This window comes from Gadus macrocephalus, chromosome 6, assembly GCF_031168955.1.
Source record: "Gadus macrocephalus chromosome 6, ASM3116895v1".
In the NCBI taxonomy this organism is placed as follows: Eukaryota; Metazoa; Chordata; class Actinopteri; order Gadiformes; family Gadidae; genus Gadus; species Gadus macrocephalus.
The window spans coordinates 19,994,918-20,016,604 of record NC_082387.1 but is presented as its reverse complement, the minus strand read 5'-3'; the positions used below and the strand labels follow the sequence as shown (position 1 = coordinate 20,016,604).

Here is a 21,687-nt window from a genome sequence, read left to right as displayed (position 1 = left end):
ACAACTTAACCTCGTGTACAACCTATTATTTTTGTTATTTCTGTGAACTCCGGGGTCAGTTGGGTTCACTAGGGTTGACCTCGACCTGCCTAGTGTCACAGGACGCTCTCCTAGGACACACGATTTTGATGTTTGTTCTTTAGCTGGTTCAATAGTTGAGTTTCGGGATTAGGTAGAGATGGTCAAGTTTATGTGTTAAAGATAGTTAGGTTGAGTTATTAGAGTTGGTTAAGTTTAGGGTTTGGGTCGTTAGGGTAGCTGTGTCCTTTTAGATATTGTTAAATTTAGATAGGTTAGCTACGGGTTCTGTTTCCTCACGTTGTCATGAATTATTGAGTAACTCATGAGATTCATTCGCCATCCAAGCAATCATCTACTCTTGTCCCGAAGTCAGTCACGAAAAACATCGCGTCACGACGGTCCTAGAACTGCAGCCGCCCTGTTGCAGTAACGTTGCGTGGCTCGAGCAACAACCGATTGACATTCGCACTTGAGTCGGGTTTTGGCCAGCAACCTGCGCCCTGGAGCGCATATAAACCGCTTTAAAGTCCGGACTCAGTGGACCGCGCTTACCTTGCAGGTTGAAACTTAAGTTATATTTGTTATAAACGTCTAAACTGACGGGAGGAGTATGTTCTTCCGGAGAGGGAGGGTTTGAAGAACGCAAAAATGGATATGGAGAACTTTGGATCTGCGTTAGATAAGAAGGCGTCGGAGATGACGGTGGTGGACGTGTACGATATCGCAGCTGTCGTGGGTCAGGAGTTCGAGTGGATGATCGACCGCTACGGATGTGAGGCTCTGCTGCGGCTAATGCCTAAAGTGGTCCGGGTCCTGGAGCTGCTGGAGGTACTGGTGTCCCGTAGCGCTGTCAGCCCGGAGGCGGAGGAGCTGCGGCAGGAGCGGGACAGGCTGAGGCGGGAGAGGGACGACCGGCAGGACCAGGAGAGGAGGCGCCAGCAGGTTGGTGACCCAGAGACTCCCGCTGACCCCATACGGCGGGGGTACTGGCCTTTAGCCTGTAGTGACAAGGTCTGAAAGAGAAGAATAAAAGTCGTCTTAAGTCTTGATCCCAATAGCATGTTGACATCTTAGTAAGTTAGGACTATTTCAGTTGAATAATACTGAAATACTGAACTCAAGACTCGTTCAGAGTTCACCTATAGACTCTGATACCGATATATTGTTGTTTCTCTTTCTTCTGACAAATGTATTAATTGTAAGTTGCTTTGGATAAAAGCGTCTGCTAAATGCCCTAAATGTGAATGTAAATTAAAAGTTTATCCTAGCTTACCAAAACTAAAACTGCTATATTATATTGTATATTATTGGTGATATTATGAAATGACTGTTCTAGAATGATACCTACATTAATGTGAGAAATTCCAATTCAACTGTGCAGAGGTTTTTTGTGATATTGTTTTTTCTTTCGCCAAACGTCAGGAGCTTGAGTTGGTTGAGGACGCGTGGAGAGGTGAGATCCAGGAAATGCGGACTCAGATCTCTCACCTGCAGTCGGAGAACCACCGGCTTCGGACCAGCTTGTCAATCAAAGACAAGCCAAGCGCTGAGCAAGAGCCAAACGAAGATGGTATGCAGCAAATTAGGTTGCATCCCTTACGATGCCTTAAAATGCCATTTATGGGGCATTGAATGCACTAGTCAGATTAACATGGAAGGAGGCATATTCCGACCGTATAGAATCAAAGTTATTTGAGGTTGGAAGGCCTGTAACAAATCACAGCACATCTTTGACTTGCGTTCTCCAAGTTATATTCATGTACAGTTTACTGTGTACATTACCTTATTACAATTATTGAATGAGAGGTGTACAACACATCTGAAATATATTTAAAAGGGACCCTCAAAACATGTAGGCCTAATACTTCTGTCTCATCGCCTTTCCCCTGTGTTACTAAGTGGCACAGCTCTGCTAATATATACGCAGTGTGGTGGTAACACGATATCAAAGTCATCAGACACTTGCTCCCCACTCTGCAAAACTCAAAGGCTCTCTTGGGAAAAAGAATGCAAGGCTGTGCAGTGTCAGAGGAAAAGTTAAAGGTGTAGTTCTGCATTGTAAACACGCTGCTCCTGCAAGCTTTAGGAGTTTTGCAGGAGTCTTGCTCGCCAGGTTATTGACTGAGCAGTCCTAGTAGGATGCTAGCCTGGTCGGGAACCATTGGCTGTCAGAACAGATTAAACTGCAATTAAAAATCAACCCCACGACCTCACCCAAAGGGCCTGGCCATCAAATGTTCTGGGATTAATATATAAAGTTTACATGGTATGAAAACGTATGTATAGTACATGGATGGTTGTAATATGACATTCATATTGCAGTATCGATGGAAGTAATCTTGTAATAATCATAGAGTGTTTATTACATGGAATGTTCCGTGTTGGTTTACTTCAAAGTCCATAAAAGCCGTGGTGGTCTTCATCGATGTCCTGCTCAGTCATGCAGACACAGACCCAGATTGTGCCAATGCTGTGGAACTGTGTGGACAGCATTAGCTATTGTGTTGGGAGAGAGGGGAGAGGGAAGAGAGGGGGACGGAGAGAGGGGCTATGCTGGCAAGAGGGCTGTAAATCTATTTTTTACCTAGACAGAAATACAGCTCATATGTGCTTGTCACTTTTGCTGCAGTTATTTTTAGTTTCAAGGACATAAACAGACGGTCAAACAGTGAAATTATAGATTTTAATTTCCTTCAAGTTAGTCTGCTGCGATGGTAAAAACAGTGAGCAGTGCATTGTTCTTGGGGTCTTTGTACTGCAACAAGGGGCCGGCGTATCCACCAGTCAGCATCACACTGCGTAATGGGAGCTGAAAAGAGTTCAATAAGATGAAAGTATCTGCTTGGATTCACTACATTGAACTACTGTATATGGTCATTTATATTGTGACAGACAAAATATTGTGACAGACCTTCATCAGACTGATCGCTCAACAATTTATATTCTGATCATTTTATGGATATTTATATTTTCATTATCTCATCAAATATTACTCACCCAAAGTGGACAATATGGCAATAATTAATAATAACATGATGGTAACTATGGACGGTGTAAGTGTGGGAAGATAATATCATTATACTCTTTACAGTAATGCATCACTATGGTGATACATTACTGTGATAGGTGATTGTGATGTGGTGATGCATGATTGTGGTATGGTGATACATGATTGTGATATTGTGATAAATTATCGAGATATGGTGATACATTGTCGTGATTTGGTGATATATGATTGTGTGATATGGTGATACATGATTGTGATATGTTGATACATGAATGTGATCCATGATTGTGATGTGGTGATACATGAGTATGATATGGTGATACATGATTGTGATGTGGTGATACATGATTGTGATGTGGTGATACATGATTGTGGTGTGGTGATACATGATTGTGATGTGGTGATACATGATTGTGGTGTGGTGATACATGATTGTGATGTGGTGATACATGATTGTGATGTGGTGATACATGATTGTGGTGTGGTGATACATGATTGTGATGTGGTGATACATGATTGTGATGTGGTGATACATGATTCAGGGTGATGATGCCCGGCAGATATGCGCATCAGTACCCTTATGTTCCGGGCTTCATGAATGTGTCTTCTGCGTACCCCCTAGGGAAGTCAGAGAGGGAGCAGCAGTGGACCAATAAGATGACAGATATTGTGAACAAACAGAGACACGAACTCTGTGCTAAAGACCACAAGCTGTCTAAGAGGAACGAAGAGGTGGAGGCGGTGAGCATTGAACCTCATGAACCAACAACTCTGGTCACATCAAACTCTTATTTTGGAAGTCTGATGGAGAAACATGGCTACTTTCTGAGTGCAGACTAGATAAGTCTGATCAAATGATACAAAGGTGCAAAAGTGTGGTAACTCAATTGCCTTATTCAGCTATGAATCAAAAATGAATTATTCCATTTCATCTTCATTCAGCATAAATGACTTAATCTTCCTAGCGATCAGAGAGCAAACAATAAGCTCCGACCCAGACCAACAAAGAACACTGGAAAACCCAGAAGTAAAACCCAGTGTAGGTAAACCCCAACCTGCTCCAACCCCGTCTCCCCCCTGGCCTGCTCCAGCTCCAGGCCCAGCAGCTGAGGCTGATGCGGATGAACCAGGACCTGCGCCGCAGGCTGGCCGCGTTGGAGGGCCAGGGCAAGGCAGGCGTGCAGCAGAGGGTGGAGCTGGAGGCGCTGGCCCAGGCCAGGCTGCAGGAGCTGAGCTTGCAGCAGCAGGAGCTGCGCGCGCTGCAGCAGCAGCTGTCCGGCCTGGAGGCTGAGCGCCGCGGCATAGGGGGGCCAGAAAGGAGGGCGAGGGCGGAGGTCTCTCCGGCCCAGACCACGCTCGTGTCCACTCAGGTCGCCGTAAGCAGCAACAAGGTGACTTAGTTTAGTTTGTTGGTTGAATTGTGAGGGACATGTTGTACAGAAGGCCTTTGTGTCAGTGAGGGGAGATGCCTTGTTATAGCGTCACAATAAGTCCATTTAGTCCAGGACAGTATACGTATATTGTTTAATATCGGTGACAATGCAACAAATGATGAATCACATTATAGTATTTACATAAGCAACAACCAAAAACACTTGTCCATGTCTTAATTCAACCCCGCACTCCGGCAGGTAGAGGAGCCCGCTGTCAAGGGGTCCACTAATGAGGATTCCTGCAGTAAACAAATCAACGCAGGGCGGGTGGTTAGCGCTGATGGACCGTTAGGAGACACACCTGGCAGAGAGCCCTTGTGACTCTCACACCAAATTCCTTGATAACAGACCACATGGAGGACTGCTGGCGCTGTTGCCTTTATCACCCAAATGCATCAACACTCTGATGTCCCGTCTTCTCCCACAAGTGTTCGTGCATCCATAGTTTTCAAATTGTGGAGAGACTGGAGGCAAACAATAACCCCCCCACTGCATTAACAATGACCTTTAGAACCTCTTGTATTATATCGTGTGCGTTTGTGTATGTGCGTGTGTCCAGGCTGTGGAGGCGCCAACTGAGCCCATCAGGCAGCCCTCACTGTGGGTGGAATGCGGAGGAGATTCTGGACTCCTGGCCGGTGTGTTCGAATCTGAGCCACTGTGTCCGGTCTACACCTCCTCGTCAGACACAAGACCCCCAGGGGGGGAGGAAGAGGAGGTGGGGGAGGAAGAGGAGGAGGAGAAGGATGTGGCTGCCTGCTCGGTTGGTAACGTCTGTTTGAATGAGGCAATAGAGGGCCTCTCTACGGCTGCTGTTTTTTTATAATGTTTGTTCAAAGGTCTGTCGCATGTCAAGATCATTTATGAAAAGAAAGCGTCCCACTTTAATGTCCTTGACTCCTTGTTGATGTTTAATTACATAATTACACAAATAATAAGCAATTTAGCACCCTGTAACAGCATGTACAGGTTACTGTTTATGTTATAATGGTATGGAACCATAACCTAGTGTTCCTAAACTTAACCCCTAACCACACGGTGTAATTACATGCTGTAACTGCTTCTGTTCGTTAAATCCTACGTATTTTAAACATTGTGCATTTAAAGCGCAACTGGCAGGATGGGACTCTGAAATTGAATAAACCTGAATTAATCTGAATGAATCCCTATGTGGGGAAAGTATGAAGGAACCGATGGGTAAACTAGATTCCTGTTGTACAGTTTAGAATCACAGCTAGACTAATTTTAGTAGCGCAACGTGCACGGCACGCACACTAAAATACTGAATTTGACGCAAATCAACAGCCCCCTGCTGCTTTGTGCTATATTTGGCCCGTGGCGGCATTAATACCATTTACCTGCATGCTGCTCTTTAAAGTGGAGATCTGGTCCAGGATCCATAACTTGGCCCTGTGAACCACTAATTCCATTCGCTATTCCATTCGCTGAAATAGGTTGTTTAAGGGTTCTGTTTCTCTTTAAAGCAGGCGGTGTCTGGGGGGGGTGAGGTCTCCCACGGTTCAGGGGATGAGTCAGACACACGCTTCACGCTGCAGGAGCTGCGGGACGTCCTGCTGGAGAGGAACGAGCTGAAGGCTCAGGTCTTCGTGCTGGAGGAGGAGCTAGCATACTACAAGAGGTCAAAAGCAACCCTGTTAACCAAACATCACTGATCCTGATGTTAGATGTTGTGGCGCCCCATAAACAGGGCTGCTGTTATGAGTTATTTCTGTCCAGTGGTATCAGAGCAGCTCTCTGAGCAGAAACATGAAACTTCTCTACATTCCCTCAGTGAGGAGTCTGAGGATGAGGGGATGTTATTCGCTGATCCAGAACCAGATCCACCATGTTCTGCCCCGGCGGCTCAACCAGACTCGGGGATCAGGCGCCTGTGAGTAAAATCGACCCGGTCACCTCACACACAAAACACCAGTCAAACGTCATACTTATGCCTGCTCAGAAATACCTCATACACCACAAATTGGCCTAATACGCCACAAACATTCAGAGGTCACCACAGTCACATCCTACAAAATAGACCACTGCAAAATGTACACGATTCTCCACAAATCTCCCCAATACACCACAGTTAAATGTACTTCATTCACCACAGTGAAATGTACTTAATGCACCAGAGTCAAATGTACCCAATACACCACAGTCAAATGTACCCAGTACACCACAGTCAAATGTACCTAGTACACCACAGTCAAATGAACCCAATACACTACAGCCAAAATTAACCCAATACATGTACATTCATCCATATCATGTACTCATTTTCAAACCACAAATGAAAGACCAAGGCAACACTACAGTCCAACGTGCCTAATACAAACATTCTTTAAGGTAGGAATGTGATTGTGTGAGAATGATCGCCACATTTTAAAATTTGCATTAAAAGATGCATTCATATTAATAAACATATATACTGTATTACATTCTTCATTTTTATGTTTGATTGATGTGTACAATATAATATACCGGTATAGATATATTTGATGTATGATATGGATGGATCAAATAATAAAGAATAAAAGAATAGTTAGATAAAATACATAGTCATTTGTCTTCTGTTTGTCAACATTTCTCTGAAAGGATTTTTTCCAGTTGCAGTTTCTCATGCTGAATCTAGTTTTATCCAATTCTTGTGTTTTCTGGCCTGAACAGGATTTTCACGGCCATCATGCCGATGGTGGCGGCCGGTTTGATCCAGGACGACCCGACCCTGCTGCCCATCAGGAGGCTGTGGTCCCTCGTATGACCCATCAATACCTTCCAAACCGTCTCTTTTAAATGTCAACCTCCTGTGGAAACATCTCTCTACGCCAGGGGTTCTCAAAGTTTTGACAACTGAGGGCCAATTTAGGAACCCAAAATTTGACTGAGGGCCGCCAAAGGAAAAAAAAAAATGGCGGGAAACGCCACCAGCATCCCAGTGGTCAAAAAAAACCTTGCACCGTGGACCTCCGGGAGTGAGGTCTAAATCACGAAACTGAGGTTCAGCCTTTCAAAGTAATGTACAGTCGGATTAAAACTAACAAATGTAAAAGGATTTAATTGAAAGCTAGAGAGAGTCGACTTTTCTCTTTATATTCATTTAATTTTGTTTAAATTAATATTGATAGAATAATAAAAATAAAAAAGATTTTTTTTTTCTTATATAAAACTTACATAATTATGTATGTCATTGCGGGCCGCCAGGAATGATTCCGCGGGCCGTCATTGGCCCGCGGGCTGCACTTTGAGAACCAATGCTCTACGCCAACCACATAGTGTTAATATGGTGGCAGCAAGGGCCATCAGATGGAAAATGAACTGATGTATTTGCACTAAGAAATATATTTTAAGTTAGTGTAAGATATTATGGGTTAAGAATATAACGGTTTCCCCACCCTGCACTCCTGCTCAACTCTGCCCTGCTGGAATGTTCTTAAGAACACTAGCTGGCTGGAGGTTTGTGGCAAAGGGAACACAGCTCATGACAACCAACCAACTGTTGACGTTAGGTGGAAGAAATACCTGAAATAATCGGTCAAACTTAGGTCATTGGTAAGGTAACCTTTTTAGAATGTTTAGAAAATGTCTTAGGATTCAAATTATGTTTTATGTAAGGGTGGGTGATAAATTAACAGAGTACTTTTGTTTGGGTGGATATGTCATCATTGAGTTGAACAAAAATATTTTAAATATAGCCCTATAGTATTCAGAATTTGAGATAGCCTATCGGAATGGCTTTGGTCTAATCCACAAAATATATATAAATATGACTTGTTGACCTATTGATGTTATCCATTTATCATCTGTATCCTTGTGAATATGTACATTTATAAATTATGCATTAAATATATACTATTTTTGTATGTGGCAGGGGTTCACAGAACTCTTTAAGGTACTGAATCCTTTCCTATGCTGCCATCTCAAATTAAAGCTTATTCTACTGACATCGGACCAATAGGCAGAGTGTGGTGAAATCTAATGATATAATATTCTGTGGTTGGAGAATAGATAAACCATAACCATAATTAACCATAATAATAAACCATAATTTCACGTGTAGAACAAATTGAGAAAATCTTAATCGTCTAGAAAAATGTGTTAAAGAGCCAGTGAGCCCACTGCTTCAGATGGAATTCCACTTTGATTTGAAGAGTCAGTTAGCCACTGCCTCATTTAATTGAACACTGATTCATAGAGCCAGTGAGCCACTGCTTCAGATTAATTTAACACTGATTTAAGAAAAAGTGTTATAGGAAGGTGGGGGGCTTGTTAACGCCATGGTTACGACCCAAGCCAACTTTATGATACCTTTTTAGTAGCGTCCTTCTAACTGTTATGAGCGTTATAAGAAGCGATGTTGTGTATGAAATTAGTCCGACAAAGCGTTATATTATTGGTGTCCATGAAGCAATTGGTGTCCAGGACAAATGACCCACGTTTAAAACGAATAAAACATGGGTTTTGGTTCAACTGCTCTTTCAAACATAGACATCCTATAGGATGTGTATGCTTTCATCATTAAGGTAAATTGAAACTTCCTATCACGTGCTGTGGCTCACCTGACTCATCGCCCGTCGCGCTAGGCTTCCCTGGTTACCATGGTGACTCTGCCCTCCTCCTGACTAACACAGTCCGCTCATTGGCTCCCGCCGAGGACAGCAATCCAGAAGTGACTGAAGGAAGAATCGACAGCAAAGTAAGTTTGCGTGTGTTTTATAGTTCCTAACTTACGGATGCGGTCTCAGGAAGGCCCCCGCTGAGAAATGGAGCTGCGGGAGGACGCCTCGCCCGCTTCGGCCTTCGAGAAGGACGCGTTCCAGCTTACCGTGGAGGACGTGTACGACATCTCCTACGTGATCGGTCGAGATTTACTCAAGATCAGCAGCTCAGGTGAGGAAGTGTCGGACCTGCAGTTCCGGATCGTCCGCGTTCTGGAGCTGTTCGAGACGGTGGTGAAGCAGTACAACCTGTCGGTGGAGGAGCTGAGGCTGGAGAGGGACAACCTTAAGACCGAGCTGGACCGTATCCTTGGGGAGAACTGCACGGAGAACGGCCCGGTGCGTCTGACTAGGGACTGGGCGTTACGCACCGTCTCTCTGCTCTATTTTCCCCATTGGTTTATTGGTCCATTTTCAATGCTTGTTGGGATGACGTGTGGTCGTGTTCTGATTGTAGCCGGCAGTGGGACCCGATCAGTTGGTGATTGACCTGAAGGACCCCAACAGACCCCGGTTCACCATGCAGGAGCTGAAGGAAGTGCTCCAAGAGCGGAACCAGCTGAAGGCCCAGCTGATGGTGTCACAGGAAGAGCTCCAGATGTACAAGAGGTGAGGGATCTCTGAACAAACATCAGTTTAACAATTCATTCATTACTTCACCAGAATAAAGTCAACAAACTGACCACTGGTAATTAATCTGGCAAAAATATTTCACAACTGACCATTTATATATTGAGATTTCCTTTATAAAAAAATATACGCTACATGTCTTAGGAACGAGAGTTTAATTGACCCCACAGTAGCACAGCAGCTGATCTTGTAATTCACTTGTATTCCAAGTCCTCACTCTGCTAAACAATGCAGACACTAAGACAATGTGTCACACATTCCACAGGTTCATTAATGTTGTCATCAACATGTTGTCAGCGTGGCTCATCCAATGTTCCTAACTTTTGTAATTCAGATGAAATGACTTGAGGGAGCTTAAGGTAATCACACAGGTTATATTTTTTATTTATAAAATATGTATTGTTTATTATTTCCATCTTATTTCATCCCTCGGTTTGAAAAGGAGTATTGAATGCTAAGACACTGCATCCAGTGACTTCCCATCCTAGAACCAGCACAGGCCTGTGATTAGGTTATTAGTGACCTTTCATTTGAGTCATTCATTCCTCTGCCCCATCCCAGTGGCAGGCTACCAATGGAGCCAGGTATGGTGGAGATAGACCTGGAATCTCCCCCTGCCACCGACAACGGCTCGGCTGCAGGCGATGACGCCAGAGAGGAGCCGAAAGATGAGAGAACAGCCATCTCAAAACTGTGAGTAATGTTTACTTAAGGTACATTCTTTCAGTAACATTTAACCAGTAAAACTGGTGTTCTTTGCGAAATATAGTACTTGCCGAGTAACACTGGTGTTCTTTGCTACATATATATGCTTAGCTAAAAATAGTAGTTAACTTTTTATTAAAGTGTCTGTTCCCAAATCTCCCATGATTCCATGGGATGATGTCCTCCGTAATGAGTGTTGTCTGAATGTGAGCGGACAGAAGGGCAGGAAGTTTGTCAGATAGAGCGAGAATACATCATGTGGGAGGGAGCTGGCTCTGAGATTACTCAACAGCCGGTCCACGGCCTCATAATGATTTACTTGTGACCTCTTCGTGTTTTTGCTGATGCTATGGATGCTTGCGTGTAGTCCAATGAAGGAAGGGATAATGGAATCTTCTTAAACCAGCGGAGACTGAGACTTATCTCCAGCTCCCATATCGTCTGTGACCTCAGCATAGTCTGTGTAGCTACTCTGGTGCCTTCATATAACATATAGAATACATTAAGAGAAACCCTCAGTATTGTGTGAAATATTCCCCACTAATTTTGTTATGTTCTTTTTCTAGGTTTTCATTCAGGAGAAAATGAGGATTACTTCTTACAATAACGGGACCAATTTATTTACACACAAGCCATCAAGGATTTTTTTCACATATTTTTGCATTTTTTATACAACTTTTTTAAGCTTTTTTGTAATCCATAGGATGCAATAGCATGTGATGCATTAGACATTTTAAAGGTGCAGTGTTTATAATTTAATGGAATCAAGAACAGTAGATTTGGCAGAAATTTAATATAATATTCATAAGAATGTTTTAATCAGTGTATAATCCCGTGAAAAAACTAGATAAGAGTGGTACTGCTAAATGCCACAGAATCCTACATTGAACCTTTAACAAGTGAAGGACAATAATGCAGGGGATTGTTTCTGATGATGTACATGGTGTTAACTTGAAAGTATTGACAATCTCATCCTGTCTCAGGACCATACTGCTTAGTATTCAATGAAGAACTTTCTGAAGTATTCAGTCCTAGATGTATTTAGATGATCGTCAATAGTTAAGCAATTGCTTTTTCAGCACTGTAAAGATTAACCAGCCCAGCAGTAGTCCAGTGTTCTGGTTAAAACCAGACTATGGGATTCTGTATCCAAAGCAAACACACTTGAATAAAGTGATCTATACAATTTCTAGAGACAGAATTTTCAGCATTTTGTTATGATTGTGCTGCCAAGTAGCAACGCTATTAATCTCAGGGGACAATTTGCTATTGTCCTACAAATGCACTTGGATGTTAGTTCAGATATGCAAGTCATGAGTTTAAACTACTCCTTTTATTGCCTGCATGTGTGATGGATGGGCCACCCTCTGCTCGCAGCAGTTTTAAATTGAGGGCTTCAGAACTGACAAAGTATTACGATTCAAAGTTAAATGCACATCCCCTCAATCTCATTTCAGAAAATGCAACAATTTTCACTGATTTATTTCTCAATTTACAATATGGCTTTAGCCACAACAGTGAAACAGAATGGTAAATACAAGGAACTCCTACAGGGTATACAAATACTTCTCAGAAGAAATGGTATCCCTCACTCTTAAACCATCATTTTACGACAGTGGGTGAAGAGAAATTAAAAGATAAAATCATGAAAACGATACAGCCGCAGCCTCAGTTCAATTCGTGGAAAAGCTCATGTCTAAATATTTATAAAATCAGCAAGTTAAACTTGATTTAAAAAATGAGCAATTTTACAACTATGCTCAGTCATATTATCTTCAAAACAGTGTTGTCAATTAAATATGTGAGGGGGGGTGGGGTGGATGCCAACAGCCTAGTATTTGAGCCAGGGATGAGCACTAAGAGAGGCTTTGCTGCGATCCCCATAGTCGTACAGCAGCTCTTCTTCTGCGTCAACGTCCCTGGCCGCCACCAATATGAGATGGGGTTTTCCATCAATGTCGTGAAGCCTGGTCTGGCAGTTACCAGCTTTACTGTGGTTGATCAATCTGCCCAGGCGGGTAGTTTCCCTTGTTGCGTCCACACTAAAATAAAAAGGCGCTGTAAAAACAGACTAGTATACATCCATAGAGCTACTATTATTAGTAGCATGCAAAGTATTGACCCGAATGAAGTTTCTCAGATGTGTCCTTTGTTTGGAATTAGATGCCAATTCAAATGTGGTTTTGGTCAAAGATCAATAAAACAAAATAAAGCCTTTTAAAAAATATGCAGTGGAAGTTACAAAATTGCTATGTTCCACTCACCAGTAGGTTTTGCTGTGGTACTGGAAGTAGTACATGTAACAGCCGGTGGCAGGGTCCAGAGTATATTCAGCCTCCCTTTTCTTAGCCCGTTCGATATCCAGCAGGTCTCCGTTGTACTCCACCACAAACTCTCCTTTTATGAAGCCCCTGGTTGCAAACACTCCCCTTCCTTTGTCATCTATGTGTCGCACCTATTCAAATGGAGAACACGTTTGCAATTAATATTGAAGGCGTAATATTTGGTCAAAACTTGAGGTGGTTAATTAACCTAAATTGGCGGTGATTTAATACTATTAACAAAAGTAGTTATCGCAGGGGAATCTTTCCTCCGCCTTCAATGTCCAGGTTTTCTAATGCCGTCCTTCAATATACTAGGATGGGTATAGGGTCCCAACAAGTTATTTTAATAAATGTTTACATTCTCGCAGCTTTATTTTTTTTATATGAAGCAAGAATTTTAAACAATTCATAAGTTAAACTCAATACTTCGTTAACCGGTACCTGCAATCCTTCTTCGACACCATTCTTGATAAGTTCGTTGATGTGTTTCTGTTCTTCATCCTTAGGAGTTTTTGGGAGAAAAATATGACTTTCGTAAGATTTGTCAGACAAATTCTTATGCTCTAGTTCAGTCATCAATGAGAACCAAATTTTTACATTTAGGGGATTTTTTTTATCTAAAGCGACTTACAACCTGTCATTCATACACTGACTGTGGAGTCGACCACGCAGGGTGACAGCCAGCTCAGCAGAAGCAGTCAGAGTGAGGAGTCTTGCTCAGGGACACCCTGACACTCTGAGCTACTGCCACCCCTCCTCGTCCTCCAACTCCTCATGCACCTTTCAATCCTCTAGTACCAAGAGGATCATGGCGTCTTATTTGCTCCAAGTAACACAGCAACTTTCATACCAACCTTCATCTCAGCTTTAGTTTTCCTTGAACTCCTTCTAATTGGATAGTAATCTGTGACTTTCCTGTTTTGGGAAATCTTATTCTCTGTTCTAGAAAACAAGGGGGAAAGAAACAAGACGTAAACAACCATGTGATTCAGGGTTACGTGTTTGGAATCATTTGGATACATTCAGTTTCTAAACATACTTTTTCACCCTGGCTTTGTGACCACCACCTTTCTGGGTTTTGGTTCCATTAGCCTTGTTTTGTGGTGCAGGCTCAGTCTGTGAAATGGGTTCTTTGTCCTGGGTTTTTTCTGTGTTGGTTTGTTCTCGGGACTCCGAGAGGAGCAGACAGGCCCGGGCTGACTTCTGTTCGTTGGACTTCGGAACCTCGCTGTGTATTTCAGTAGCTCGGTCTAAAAATGCCAATCATCAAACATTAGACCAAGAACCAATCCTTCCAGTTTGCTATGAAACCGGTATCAGAACGAGTGTCAGTTAATACTGATATTTTGTGCAAGTCACAGACAAAAAGTCTGCCTTGCTGATCCACCGAGAACAGCAACAGCTGAACAATATTAGTTACAGATAAGGCAAGAAAAAACTAAAAGGAATCCAAAATGAGCACTTGTGATAGAATATACAAATGTTGCCAACCACTCAATAAATCCCCTACCTTTCTTTGGCTTTGCTGCATCAGAGTGAGGTTTTTCCAAGCCATTTCCTTCCTGGAATACACAGCTGGAGTTTTCACTCAGAGGGGATCGGGGTTTGCTCGGACTCCACAGGCTATGGAGTGTGGACTGGGCTTTACACGAGTTGTCCTGCAACACAGCATCATTCATGTTCGCATTATTGAGAGATTAACAACCTTGGTGCAATACTTCTGAATGGATCTGCTGTGTGCTATTAATACAAGGTATGGAATGAATAGAAAGGCAGATTACATACAGAATTAAAAAAGTTAAATTATATGAAATGTCAAAAGTAGTTTATTCGACTGCTTAATGCTGAATTACCACCCCTACTGAGAAGCTGACTTTACTGCCCTGGATAATTAATGTGTAGCATCTTTGTGTGAGAAAGTGTTGGTAAAAGGAGTAGCCAAGTAGGAACCCTGTACCGTAAAGCTACGTCTATATCGGCTCTTAAATCTCACGCATTCAGCGTGAATCACAAGCAAATCCCCCTAGCACACGCTCACACTTCGTATTTCTCACGCTGAGAAATTACCAGGCTAGCGCCCACCAATTTGCGCCGCTATTTAACAGTGGAACAGGTAGGAATCCAATGGGTTCCCCGTACGTAGGGTAACTACCTAGACGTCCTCTTTTGCCCGGCATGCACTCTTTGAGAAAATCGTCCGGGATTTTATTAAAGCCTCATACATGTTCACGTTGAATATGCGTTGCGTTTTTCTGGGTTGTTCACGAACTATTAGGCTACGACCTCCCATACTCAGTTCTGTTGGCTTTGCATTGGTGGAAGTGAGTAGTGGGAGTGGTTAATTAGAGCGTTCAGATTGGAAGGTTTGACTTAGTCATGTTTTGTATTTATTTTTTTACAGGGACAAACATTAACACATTTCTCCTACAGGGCATTGATAAAGTTCTATCTATTGAACAGAAAGAAACTTTCCCACAGCATTGGCCTACTGAATGCCACAGATATATTTTAAGCATTGGGCTGAATGAATAAATATATAGTTATGTTTTTGCACGTTTGCAACGTTTAAAAGTTCAGGGAAAAGTATATGCCTCTACTGGTGTTGCTTAAACCAATAGCCTTTTGAGGCAGTGTTGTTTCTGAATATTAGAGTTAGGGGCCAATAATGCTTACTATCATACATTAGTCACCATGTCTGTGGACACATTGGTATGCCGTCACATGTTAATATACCCCCCACACACACACACACACACACACACACACACAAACTTGAGAGCCCTGCCGTTATCCAATATTTCAGTACAATAGTTCAACATCATTTGACCTAAACAATGTACCCTGTTCATCTCTGGTTTGTTCTCCTTGAGGGCTTCTCGGTGTTGAATTGGGTCCACGGGTTTACTGGTGGTCGTCAGAACATGCTTCTTCCCTAAAGAATAGAGGCAAACATATAGGTAACTGAAGATACTTGATAATAACGCCGTGAAACCAACCAAACAGTCTTTGTTGTTAACACTAGCTCCATTACGATAAATCACCGACATGAGGTCAAAACATGCTCCAGTTGGATACCTTTGGCCATCTCAAGGCTCTAGACCAGCCGAGAAGGTCGAGGTCTGCTGAGGGTTCGGCGGTCGAAGGCTGAAATGTGCAATATTGTCTAATTAGGAACAGCACCAGAACGCTGCTCGACCCAACGCCAGAGCGTGTGATGGATTTTAAAAAAATGTACCGCGATGCTGATTGGCTATTTCTACAGCCAGGATATACAGAGCGAGGTAGGGCCCACCCCCTTGGTTTCGGGAGGGCCCTCCCCCTTATTTCCGGGAGGGCCTTCCCCCTTATTTCCGGGAGGGCCCTCCCCGTTATTTCGGGAACATCCGTCTGAAGCTTCTAGTGGCGAAGTCATGCCTCTTCCGGTAGGGTTGGGTTTCAAATGAGAGAAAGTAATTCATTTCTGGTCCCAGTCTATATATGCCCTGGATTACACACATGTTGTTTGTGGATATAAATGATAATTTTTCATCCAATGAAAGCTAAACAGTTTCGTGAAGAAGTTTGATAATGTAAGGTTTTCTGTGAGGCCGCTCTGTGAACTACAGCTCTTCGCTGCCCTCGACGCGAATGATATACGTCACCACCCGCACTTAGAATTCCGGTACAGACATGCCGATCTCTCTGCTCCACTTCACCGCTTTTTTCCAAGGGGAGAATAAAACCCTAACCCATTTGCACAATAAACCGTCAAACTCTTGACATGAAAAAATATAATTTAAATCCACAAACAACGTGTAATCCGGGGCATATAAAGATCTGGGACCAGAAAATAATTACTTCCACTCCCTTGAAACCCATTCATATTTTTCGATCTAATAGGTCCCATGGGCTCTACTGGAAGGGCCGTGACTTAGTCGCTCTATAAGCCCATGCTTTGAAAACGTTTGAATTTGAAGCATCTAACATTTCTAACTCAATACATTGAGTTAAATATCGTTGTCACTTTCTTGTTTTCTAACTTGGTTTAAATAATATTCAAAGTTTATCATAATCTGAATGGGTTTTGTCGTTCACAAACTATTTTTGCTTAACCCGTTACATAAGCCCTCGAACATAATTTATCCGTTGGAGATAAACTTGTTCATAGTTCATCAGTTGATATTGTACACACGGATTGTGTTCATGTTGTTTTAGGAGTAACAAAATATATTTTTCTATATTGTCATTGAATACAACAACTCGGGGAAGTGCATTTTTATTCAATGAGCATCTCCCTCAGGTTCTGGCTTCTTACCCAAAAATATCGTCGAAATAGGTTTCTTAAATGTTATTATTGAGAACAGAAACTGTCTGGTTCCTTATTCAAAACATAACAATGACGTTCTTATCAAGTACAGCCAATCATTGTTATCCACAACTCTTATCATTATTTACACTCACACACTGAAAAACATATACCACACTGAATATTACAATCATCTGTCACTTTATGGTTTTCATCTCCGCTGCAAGGGCTTCTTTGAACATTCTCTTTTTCTCTAGATTGTCATTGGCGTTTTTCCTCTTCTCTTGTTTCCTCTGCATGGACTCCATCTTCTTCTTGATGATTTCACTGTCTTCTCCTTTACATGCAATATCCACTTTTCCTCTCAGGATCTCTCGAGCACGTTTTCGGTTTATTTCCACCGATCTCGTTTGATGACACTGGGGAAATAAAAGGCGGAATGGTGACAATAAGCCCGCACGACCCAGGAAGGCTAGTGGTGTTCATTCTCAATACCAGAGACCAATGCACAGACGTCCATGCACAGATAATCGTGATTTACATACCTTCACTACAATCCCAGTGGGGATGTGCTTGAGCACCACACAGTTGCTGGTTTTATTCGTAGCCTGCCCGCCCGGTCCCGACCCTCGAACGAATTGTTCTTCGAGGTCTTCCTCGTTCAGGACAGGAAGATCTATGAGGTCCTTCTTCCCAGCTGCTAAAACCCACGCAGGTCCTGCAACAGGAGCGACCCTCAGAAGGGGAGCTCTGGTGAGAGATCTCCCCCACGGGATCCACCTGGACGCTGAGTACACGGAACTTATCAGCGGCAGCACCGAGCCCATAGCAGCCGGTCAGATCCTCCTCACACTAAACATGATGTGGAAACATAACATCTACAACACGTGAAGAGTATGGGGTCCTCAAATCATCAAGGACGTAAACAGGATATCAGGACGACTTCCTACTAGGCAGCCAATCGGGAGGCAGAATGTCTTGGTGTTTTTTTTTTTTTTTTAAATGAATGCCTGGTTAAATGGATCCCTGTGTGTAGAAGAAGGCTGTAGGAAACACGGAGAACTAAGGTGTGTAGAAGGAAGTTCTACTTTTACACTTTTGGGGTCATTTGTAAAGTAACATCTACATTTATTAGCTATGTGTACATATATATAAAGATAGTAGTTGGGCCAACTGGGAAAGTTAATCTTTGAGACAGCGTCAGTGAAGAACCACAGACTAGGTTATTGAGTTGAAGAAGTCTGTGAGTGAACCGGAAGTTCTATGATGTAATCTGAGCGCGCAGTCAATCGACATGCAAATTCCTAAAATGATTTTTATTTCTTGACTTGACATAGCTATGACTAAAAGCAGGTGTTATAGTTTAGAGACATTATGCAAGCCTTCCAAATATATAGTCAATACCCGGGCGCCGTGCAATGACAGGATACAAACTTTGTGTGTTTTATCTCCTAGACACGGCATGCTATTAGAGACGCGTTATTTGAAAGCGTCCACACGGGGGTGCTACGGCGTGTTATTCTAAAGCCTCCGCACGGGGGCGCTACTGCATGTTAATCCTAAAAGCTCCGCACGGGGCGCTATTTCGTGTTATTCTTAAACCCTCCGCTGGGGGGGCGAATCTTTTTTCGTAGGATGGTAGGGGCAACTACCGCCTTTTTCACCTCTGATTTGCCTTTGATTAGTTAGAATGGCTCTCCTCCGATTGGTTAGAGTTAGGTTTATGGTTAACCCTAACCAGAACCCTAAACCTAACCATGAAGTCCTCCAAATAGCAAGGACTAATCGAAACACGATTTGAAGGAGAGCCCTTCTAACCAACCAGAGAGAAAAATGCGGTACATGCCCCTACCATCCTACGAAAAAGAGATTGGCGCACGGGGGCGCTACTACATGTTATTCCTCAAGCCTCCGCACGGGGCGCTACTGAATGTTATTCTAGAGTCTCCGCATGGGGGCGCTACTGCATGTTATTCCTAAAGCCTCCGCACGGGGTGCTACTGCTTGTTATTCCTAAAGCCTCCGCACGTGGGTGCTACTGCGTGCGTTCTGCGGAAGTGCGTCGCCGCTCGGATGCATCGCGACTGTTCGGCCGACAGGAGGCGTTTCAAACCGTGTGACTCGGCGGCTGATCCTGGGTCTGCGGCGGACGGTGGAGCAGCGGTAAAAGGCGTAGTGTAGACTGAGGATGGCTGCTCGTCATCCATGTTCCTGCTGTACTTTGGATTCTAGGAAGTGGAAGGAGCTCCTCGGCTAAGATTTCTCCTACCAGACGATCACGGCTGTCCAACCGGGAAAAGTGTAGATACCAAGGACGTTTAGTGGGTCGCGTTAGCCTCTCCTCGACCTAGCGTTTCAGCGTGTGGTCTTCAGCGCTCCGATGCCCCGGGCCGTCAGGAGAGCCAGAACCCTGGTCTGACCCAGAACCCTGGTCTGACCCAGTGCATCTCCGCTGTCGAGATGTTTCTGCACCCAGCGCTCTGATTTGAAACGTGTTCCTCCTCCCATGTCGCAGGCGTTACCGGGCAGCGACGTGTCGGACATCAACACACTCAGGTTCCACTGATGCCAACGGGATCGGTGGCCGATTTTTGGTTGACCTAACGTGCCGGTGTTTAGGAACCCGTCTGGTGAACTAAGAGGAGGACAGCGTGCCTGTGAACTGGATGTCCCGGGTCCCGTGTGGACCGTGGGTCGGACCGGCTGACCAGGTATGTGAGGACCAGTCTGTGATAACCATGCTGGGATTGTTGCTAGGTAACTAAACGGTGGACTTGGTGTAAAGATTGAGTGTTTACTCCAGCTCTGTTTCTGCTCTGCTCAGTGACGTGAAGTCGATCATCTGAACGCTGAACGGCTCCGTGCGATAATGAAGGCATCCCACCGTGATGTATTAGTTTAGTACGGAGGATTCCTCCGCCTTTCCTCCTCCGACTCTAACCTTAAAAGCAGTGTTGTGCTGTGGTGGTCCGCACTGGAGGTACCTCCTGGTCTGGTCCCAGACGTCCACCATAAAGCCCCTCACAGGGTTCGGCCACAGGTAGATCACCAGTTGCATGTCATTGGCTAACACGCCACAACGACTGCATTTGGTTGCACTTGCTAAGTCAACACAAATGACTCCCATAAATGCCCGTTCTTAAACGACGATCTTTGATATCCAAACGGGGTGTACTCAGTATTTGGTTCGATAATGGAGAGCAGAACGCAGTGTTTTGGATGTCAACGCCGTCAGAACATGTTAGTGGCATTCAACTTAATTTTCACTTCTCCAGCGACTGCAAGTCTGCTGGGTGAGTCACGGACCCACTGCTGCTCTTATCGGGATGTTCGCTATTACAGAAGACTTCTGACCAGGATGCTCACTGTTACAGAAGATCGGCTGTCTATCAGGACAGCAGCTGAACATACCTGCAATCAAACATGTACGTTTGACTTGATATGACACTCGTGCCATTCAGGTACAGTGTGCTGTTGGTGAGACCCCTTCGCCCGGCTAATCAACACAAGAGCACAGACAGGCCAGCTTCTCCGCTGTTGACACAGAGGCAGAACGTGCTGGTTGTGTGTTGTTCACGTTTCTAGCACGTTATAGTAGCGTGCCAAAGTTTGTGATTCCTAGTTCAACGTGTAGAAACGGGCCCTGTAAATGTCACTGCGTGTTTCACACCCCGGTCTTCTGTCGGCTGTAAACCACGTCATGGTGTTTGTCGATCTAAACCTGAATCTAGAACGACTTGATCTAAACCCGAATCTATACCTACCCACATGATAATAGCGGAGACTGACGAGAGCCCGCCCTCATTCCTCAGTGGTATCTCAGCCTGGCTCGACATCACATCTGACATAAATTTCCATTTTGCATAATCGAAGTCCTGAAACCTCTTATAAACAGGGTTATTATGAGATGTTTTCAGCTATTTCCCGCCTGACAATAAGTCAGTTTTTATTGGTCATCAATCATCTTTTGATTGGTTTGAAATTAAGATATTGGCTTAGCGTAATTCGCAGTTTTATAGTTTAGTCTCTACAGAATTATGATTAGTAAATTATTAATAAATACTTTATTAAATTAATTGAACATCAGTGGCCTGTTTAACAATATAATCAGAAGGTCACAATGCGCTTTTTGTGAATAAAATGCAGATGTTTATCGTGATAATAACAATGTTTCCATGGTGGCGGCCCTAGTCAGCTGATATGCCCTATTCCTTCTCATCAAAGACACATGTTGCATTTATGTGTAGAGAAGCCTTTTGTTGTCAAACTGTGTTTCTGAGGTCATAATCTGCTGCTCCCGCGCGATCTGTCTGGGTCTTCTCCTAACCAGTCTTCATGGCGTACAGGTCTTTCTTTCTTCTTTTTGCTACCCGACTGGTTTTCTTTGTTTTAAGTGTTCCCTCCTGGGCTGAACCTTATTTTTCTAGTAGTCTGGCAGCAGCAGCCAATGGGCTGTCAGGCTGCTGTAGGCCTGATTGTCGTTGCTTCTATGAAAATGAAGCAGTGGTTGTACTTCAAATGTACTACTACTCTACTAATATTGTACTTCTACTGTACTATTACT

At 43.6% G+C, this 21,687-nt stretch overlaps 5 protein-coding genes across 11 annotated transcripts in view; 3 read left to right on the top strand and 2 right to left on the bottom strand.

Moving 5' to 3' along the window:
- The first annotated feature begins 124 nt into the window (after nucleotides 1–124).
- Nucleotides 125–8,329, top strand: LOC132459941 (RILP-like protein 1). Of its 2 annotated transcripts, none has more exons than XM_060054842.1 (8): nucleotides 125–963; nucleotides 1,444–1,591; nucleotides 3,651–3,769; nucleotides 4,120–4,419; nucleotides 5,021–5,224; nucleotides 5,949–6,100; nucleotides 6,254–6,352; nucleotides 7,132–8,329. In XM_060054842.1, the coding sequence occupies exons 1-8, from the start codon at nucleotides 670–672 to the stop codon at nucleotides 7,223–7,225; spliced, it is 1,410 nt and encodes a 469-aa protein (XP_059910825.1). In that variant the 5' UTR covers nucleotides 125–669; the 3' UTR covers nucleotides 7,226–8,329. The 2 variants fall into 2 exon arrangements, with proteins under 2 accessions (XP_059910825.1, XP_059910824.1); XM_060054841.1 differs by having other exon boundaries at nucleotides 126–963; nucleotides 5,946–6,100.
- Nucleotides 8,330–9,082: 753 nt separating this feature from the next.
- rilpl2 (Rab interacting lysosomal protein-like 2) lies at nucleotides 9,083–11,706 on the top strand. Its single transcript, XM_060054847.1, has 4 exons — nucleotides 9,083–9,518; nucleotides 9,637–9,788; nucleotides 10,371–10,502; nucleotides 11,081–11,706. Exons 1-4 carry the CDS (start codon nucleotides 9,225–9,227, stop codon nucleotides 11,100–11,102), a joined length of 600 nt encoding a protein of 199 aa, XP_059910830.1. The 5' UTR covers nucleotides 9,083–9,224; the 3' UTR covers nucleotides 11,103–11,706.
- A 274-nt stretch (nucleotides 11,707–11,980) lies between these two features.
- Nucleotides 11,981–16,082, bottom strand: kmt5ab (lysine methyltransferase 5Ab). 2 transcript variants are annotated; one of them, XM_060054843.1, is made up of 8 exons: nucleotides 15,884–16,082; nucleotides 15,679–15,770; nucleotides 14,349–14,496; nucleotides 13,878–14,088; nucleotides 13,693–13,780; nucleotides 13,280–13,339; nucleotides 12,779–12,969; nucleotides 11,981–12,556 (listed from the first exon to the last, which is right to left on the bottom strand). In XM_060054843.1, the coding sequence occupies exons 1-8, from the start codon at nucleotides 15,921–15,923 to the stop codon at nucleotides 12,346–12,348; spliced, it is 1,041 nt and encodes a 346-aa protein (XP_059910826.1). In that variant the 5' UTR covers nucleotides 15,924–16,082; the 3' UTR covers nucleotides 11,981–12,345. The 2 variants fall into 2 exon arrangements, with proteins under 2 accessions (XP_059910826.1, XP_059910827.1); XM_060054844.1 differs by having other exon boundaries at nucleotides 15,914–16,081.
- Nucleotides 16,083–17,077: 995 nt separating this feature from the next.
- Nucleotides 17,078–18,088, bottom strand: mtrfr (mitochondrial translation release factor in rescue). Its single transcript, XM_060054848.1, has 2 exons — nucleotides 17,669–18,088; nucleotides 17,078–17,542 (listed from the first exon to the last, which is right to left on the bottom strand). The coding sequence occupies exons 1-2, from the start codon at nucleotides 17,948–17,950 to the stop codon at nucleotides 17,321–17,323; spliced, it is 504 nt and encodes a 167-aa protein (XP_059910831.1). The 5' UTR covers nucleotides 17,951–18,088; the 3' UTR covers nucleotides 17,078–17,320.
- Nucleotides 18,089–18,107: 19 nt separating this feature from the next.
- The window catches only part of LOC132459938 (membrane-associated phosphatidylinositol transfer protein 2-like), a 54,509-nt gene continuing 50,929 nt past the window's right edge, over nucleotides 18,108–21,687 (top strand). For 2 of the 5 annotated variants that reach the window (XM_060054835.1, XM_060054834.1), the window contains exon 1: nucleotides 19,028–19,834. The gene's annotated coding sequence lies outside the window, so the exon portion shown is untranslated. Of the gene's footprint in view, nucleotides 18,191–18,991; nucleotides 19,835–21,687 lie in introns of those variants that run through there. The other 3 variants (XM_060054831.1, XM_060054836.1, XM_060054833.1) reach the window with 3 other exon arrangements.

Coding starts and splice junctions, on each gene's coding strand:
- LOC132459941 (XM_060054841.1), top strand. CDS start 670: ATGGATATGGAGAACTTTGGATCTGCGTTAGATAAGAAGGCGTCGGAG. Junction 1,592..3,650: donor GCAAGAGCCAAACGAAGATG/GTATGCAGCAAA, acceptor CGTACCCCCTAG/GGAAGTCAGAGAGGGAGCAG. Junction 6,101..6,253: donor GAGCTAGCATACTACAAGAG/GTCAAAAGCAAC, acceptor ACATTCCCTCAG/TGAGGAGTCTGAGGATGAGG.
- rilpl2 (XM_060054847.1), top strand. CDS start 9,225: ATGGAGCTGCGGGAGGACGCCTCGCCCGCTTCGGCCTTCGAGAAGGAC. Junction 9,519..9,636: donor ACTGCACGGAGAACGGCCCG/GTGCGTCTGACT, acceptor TTCTGATTGTAG/CCGGCAGTGGGACCCGATCA. Junction 9,789..10,370: donor GAGCTCCAGATGTACAAGAG/GTGAGGGATCTC, acceptor GCCCCATCCCAG/TGGCAGGCTACCAATGGAGC.
- kmt5ab (XM_060054843.1), bottom strand. CDS start 15,923: ATGGCCAAAGGTATCCAACTGGAGCATGTTTTGACCTCAT. Junction 14,089..14,348: donor TGCAGCAAAGCCAAAGAAAG/GTAGGGGATTTA, acceptor TGGCATTTTTAG/ACCGAGCTACTGAAATACAC. Junction 12,970..13,279: donor GTGTCGAAGAAGGATTGCAG/GTACCGGTTAAC, acceptor CCATTTGAATAG/GTGCGACACATAGATGACAA.
- mtrfr (XM_060054848.1), bottom strand. CDS start 17,950: ATGGGCTCGGTGCTGCCGCTGATAAGTTCCGTGTACTCAGCGTCCAGG. Junction 17,543..17,668: donor CCACTGGGATTGTAGTGAAG/GTATGTAAATCA, acceptor TTATTTCCCCAG/TGTCATCAAACGAGATCGGT.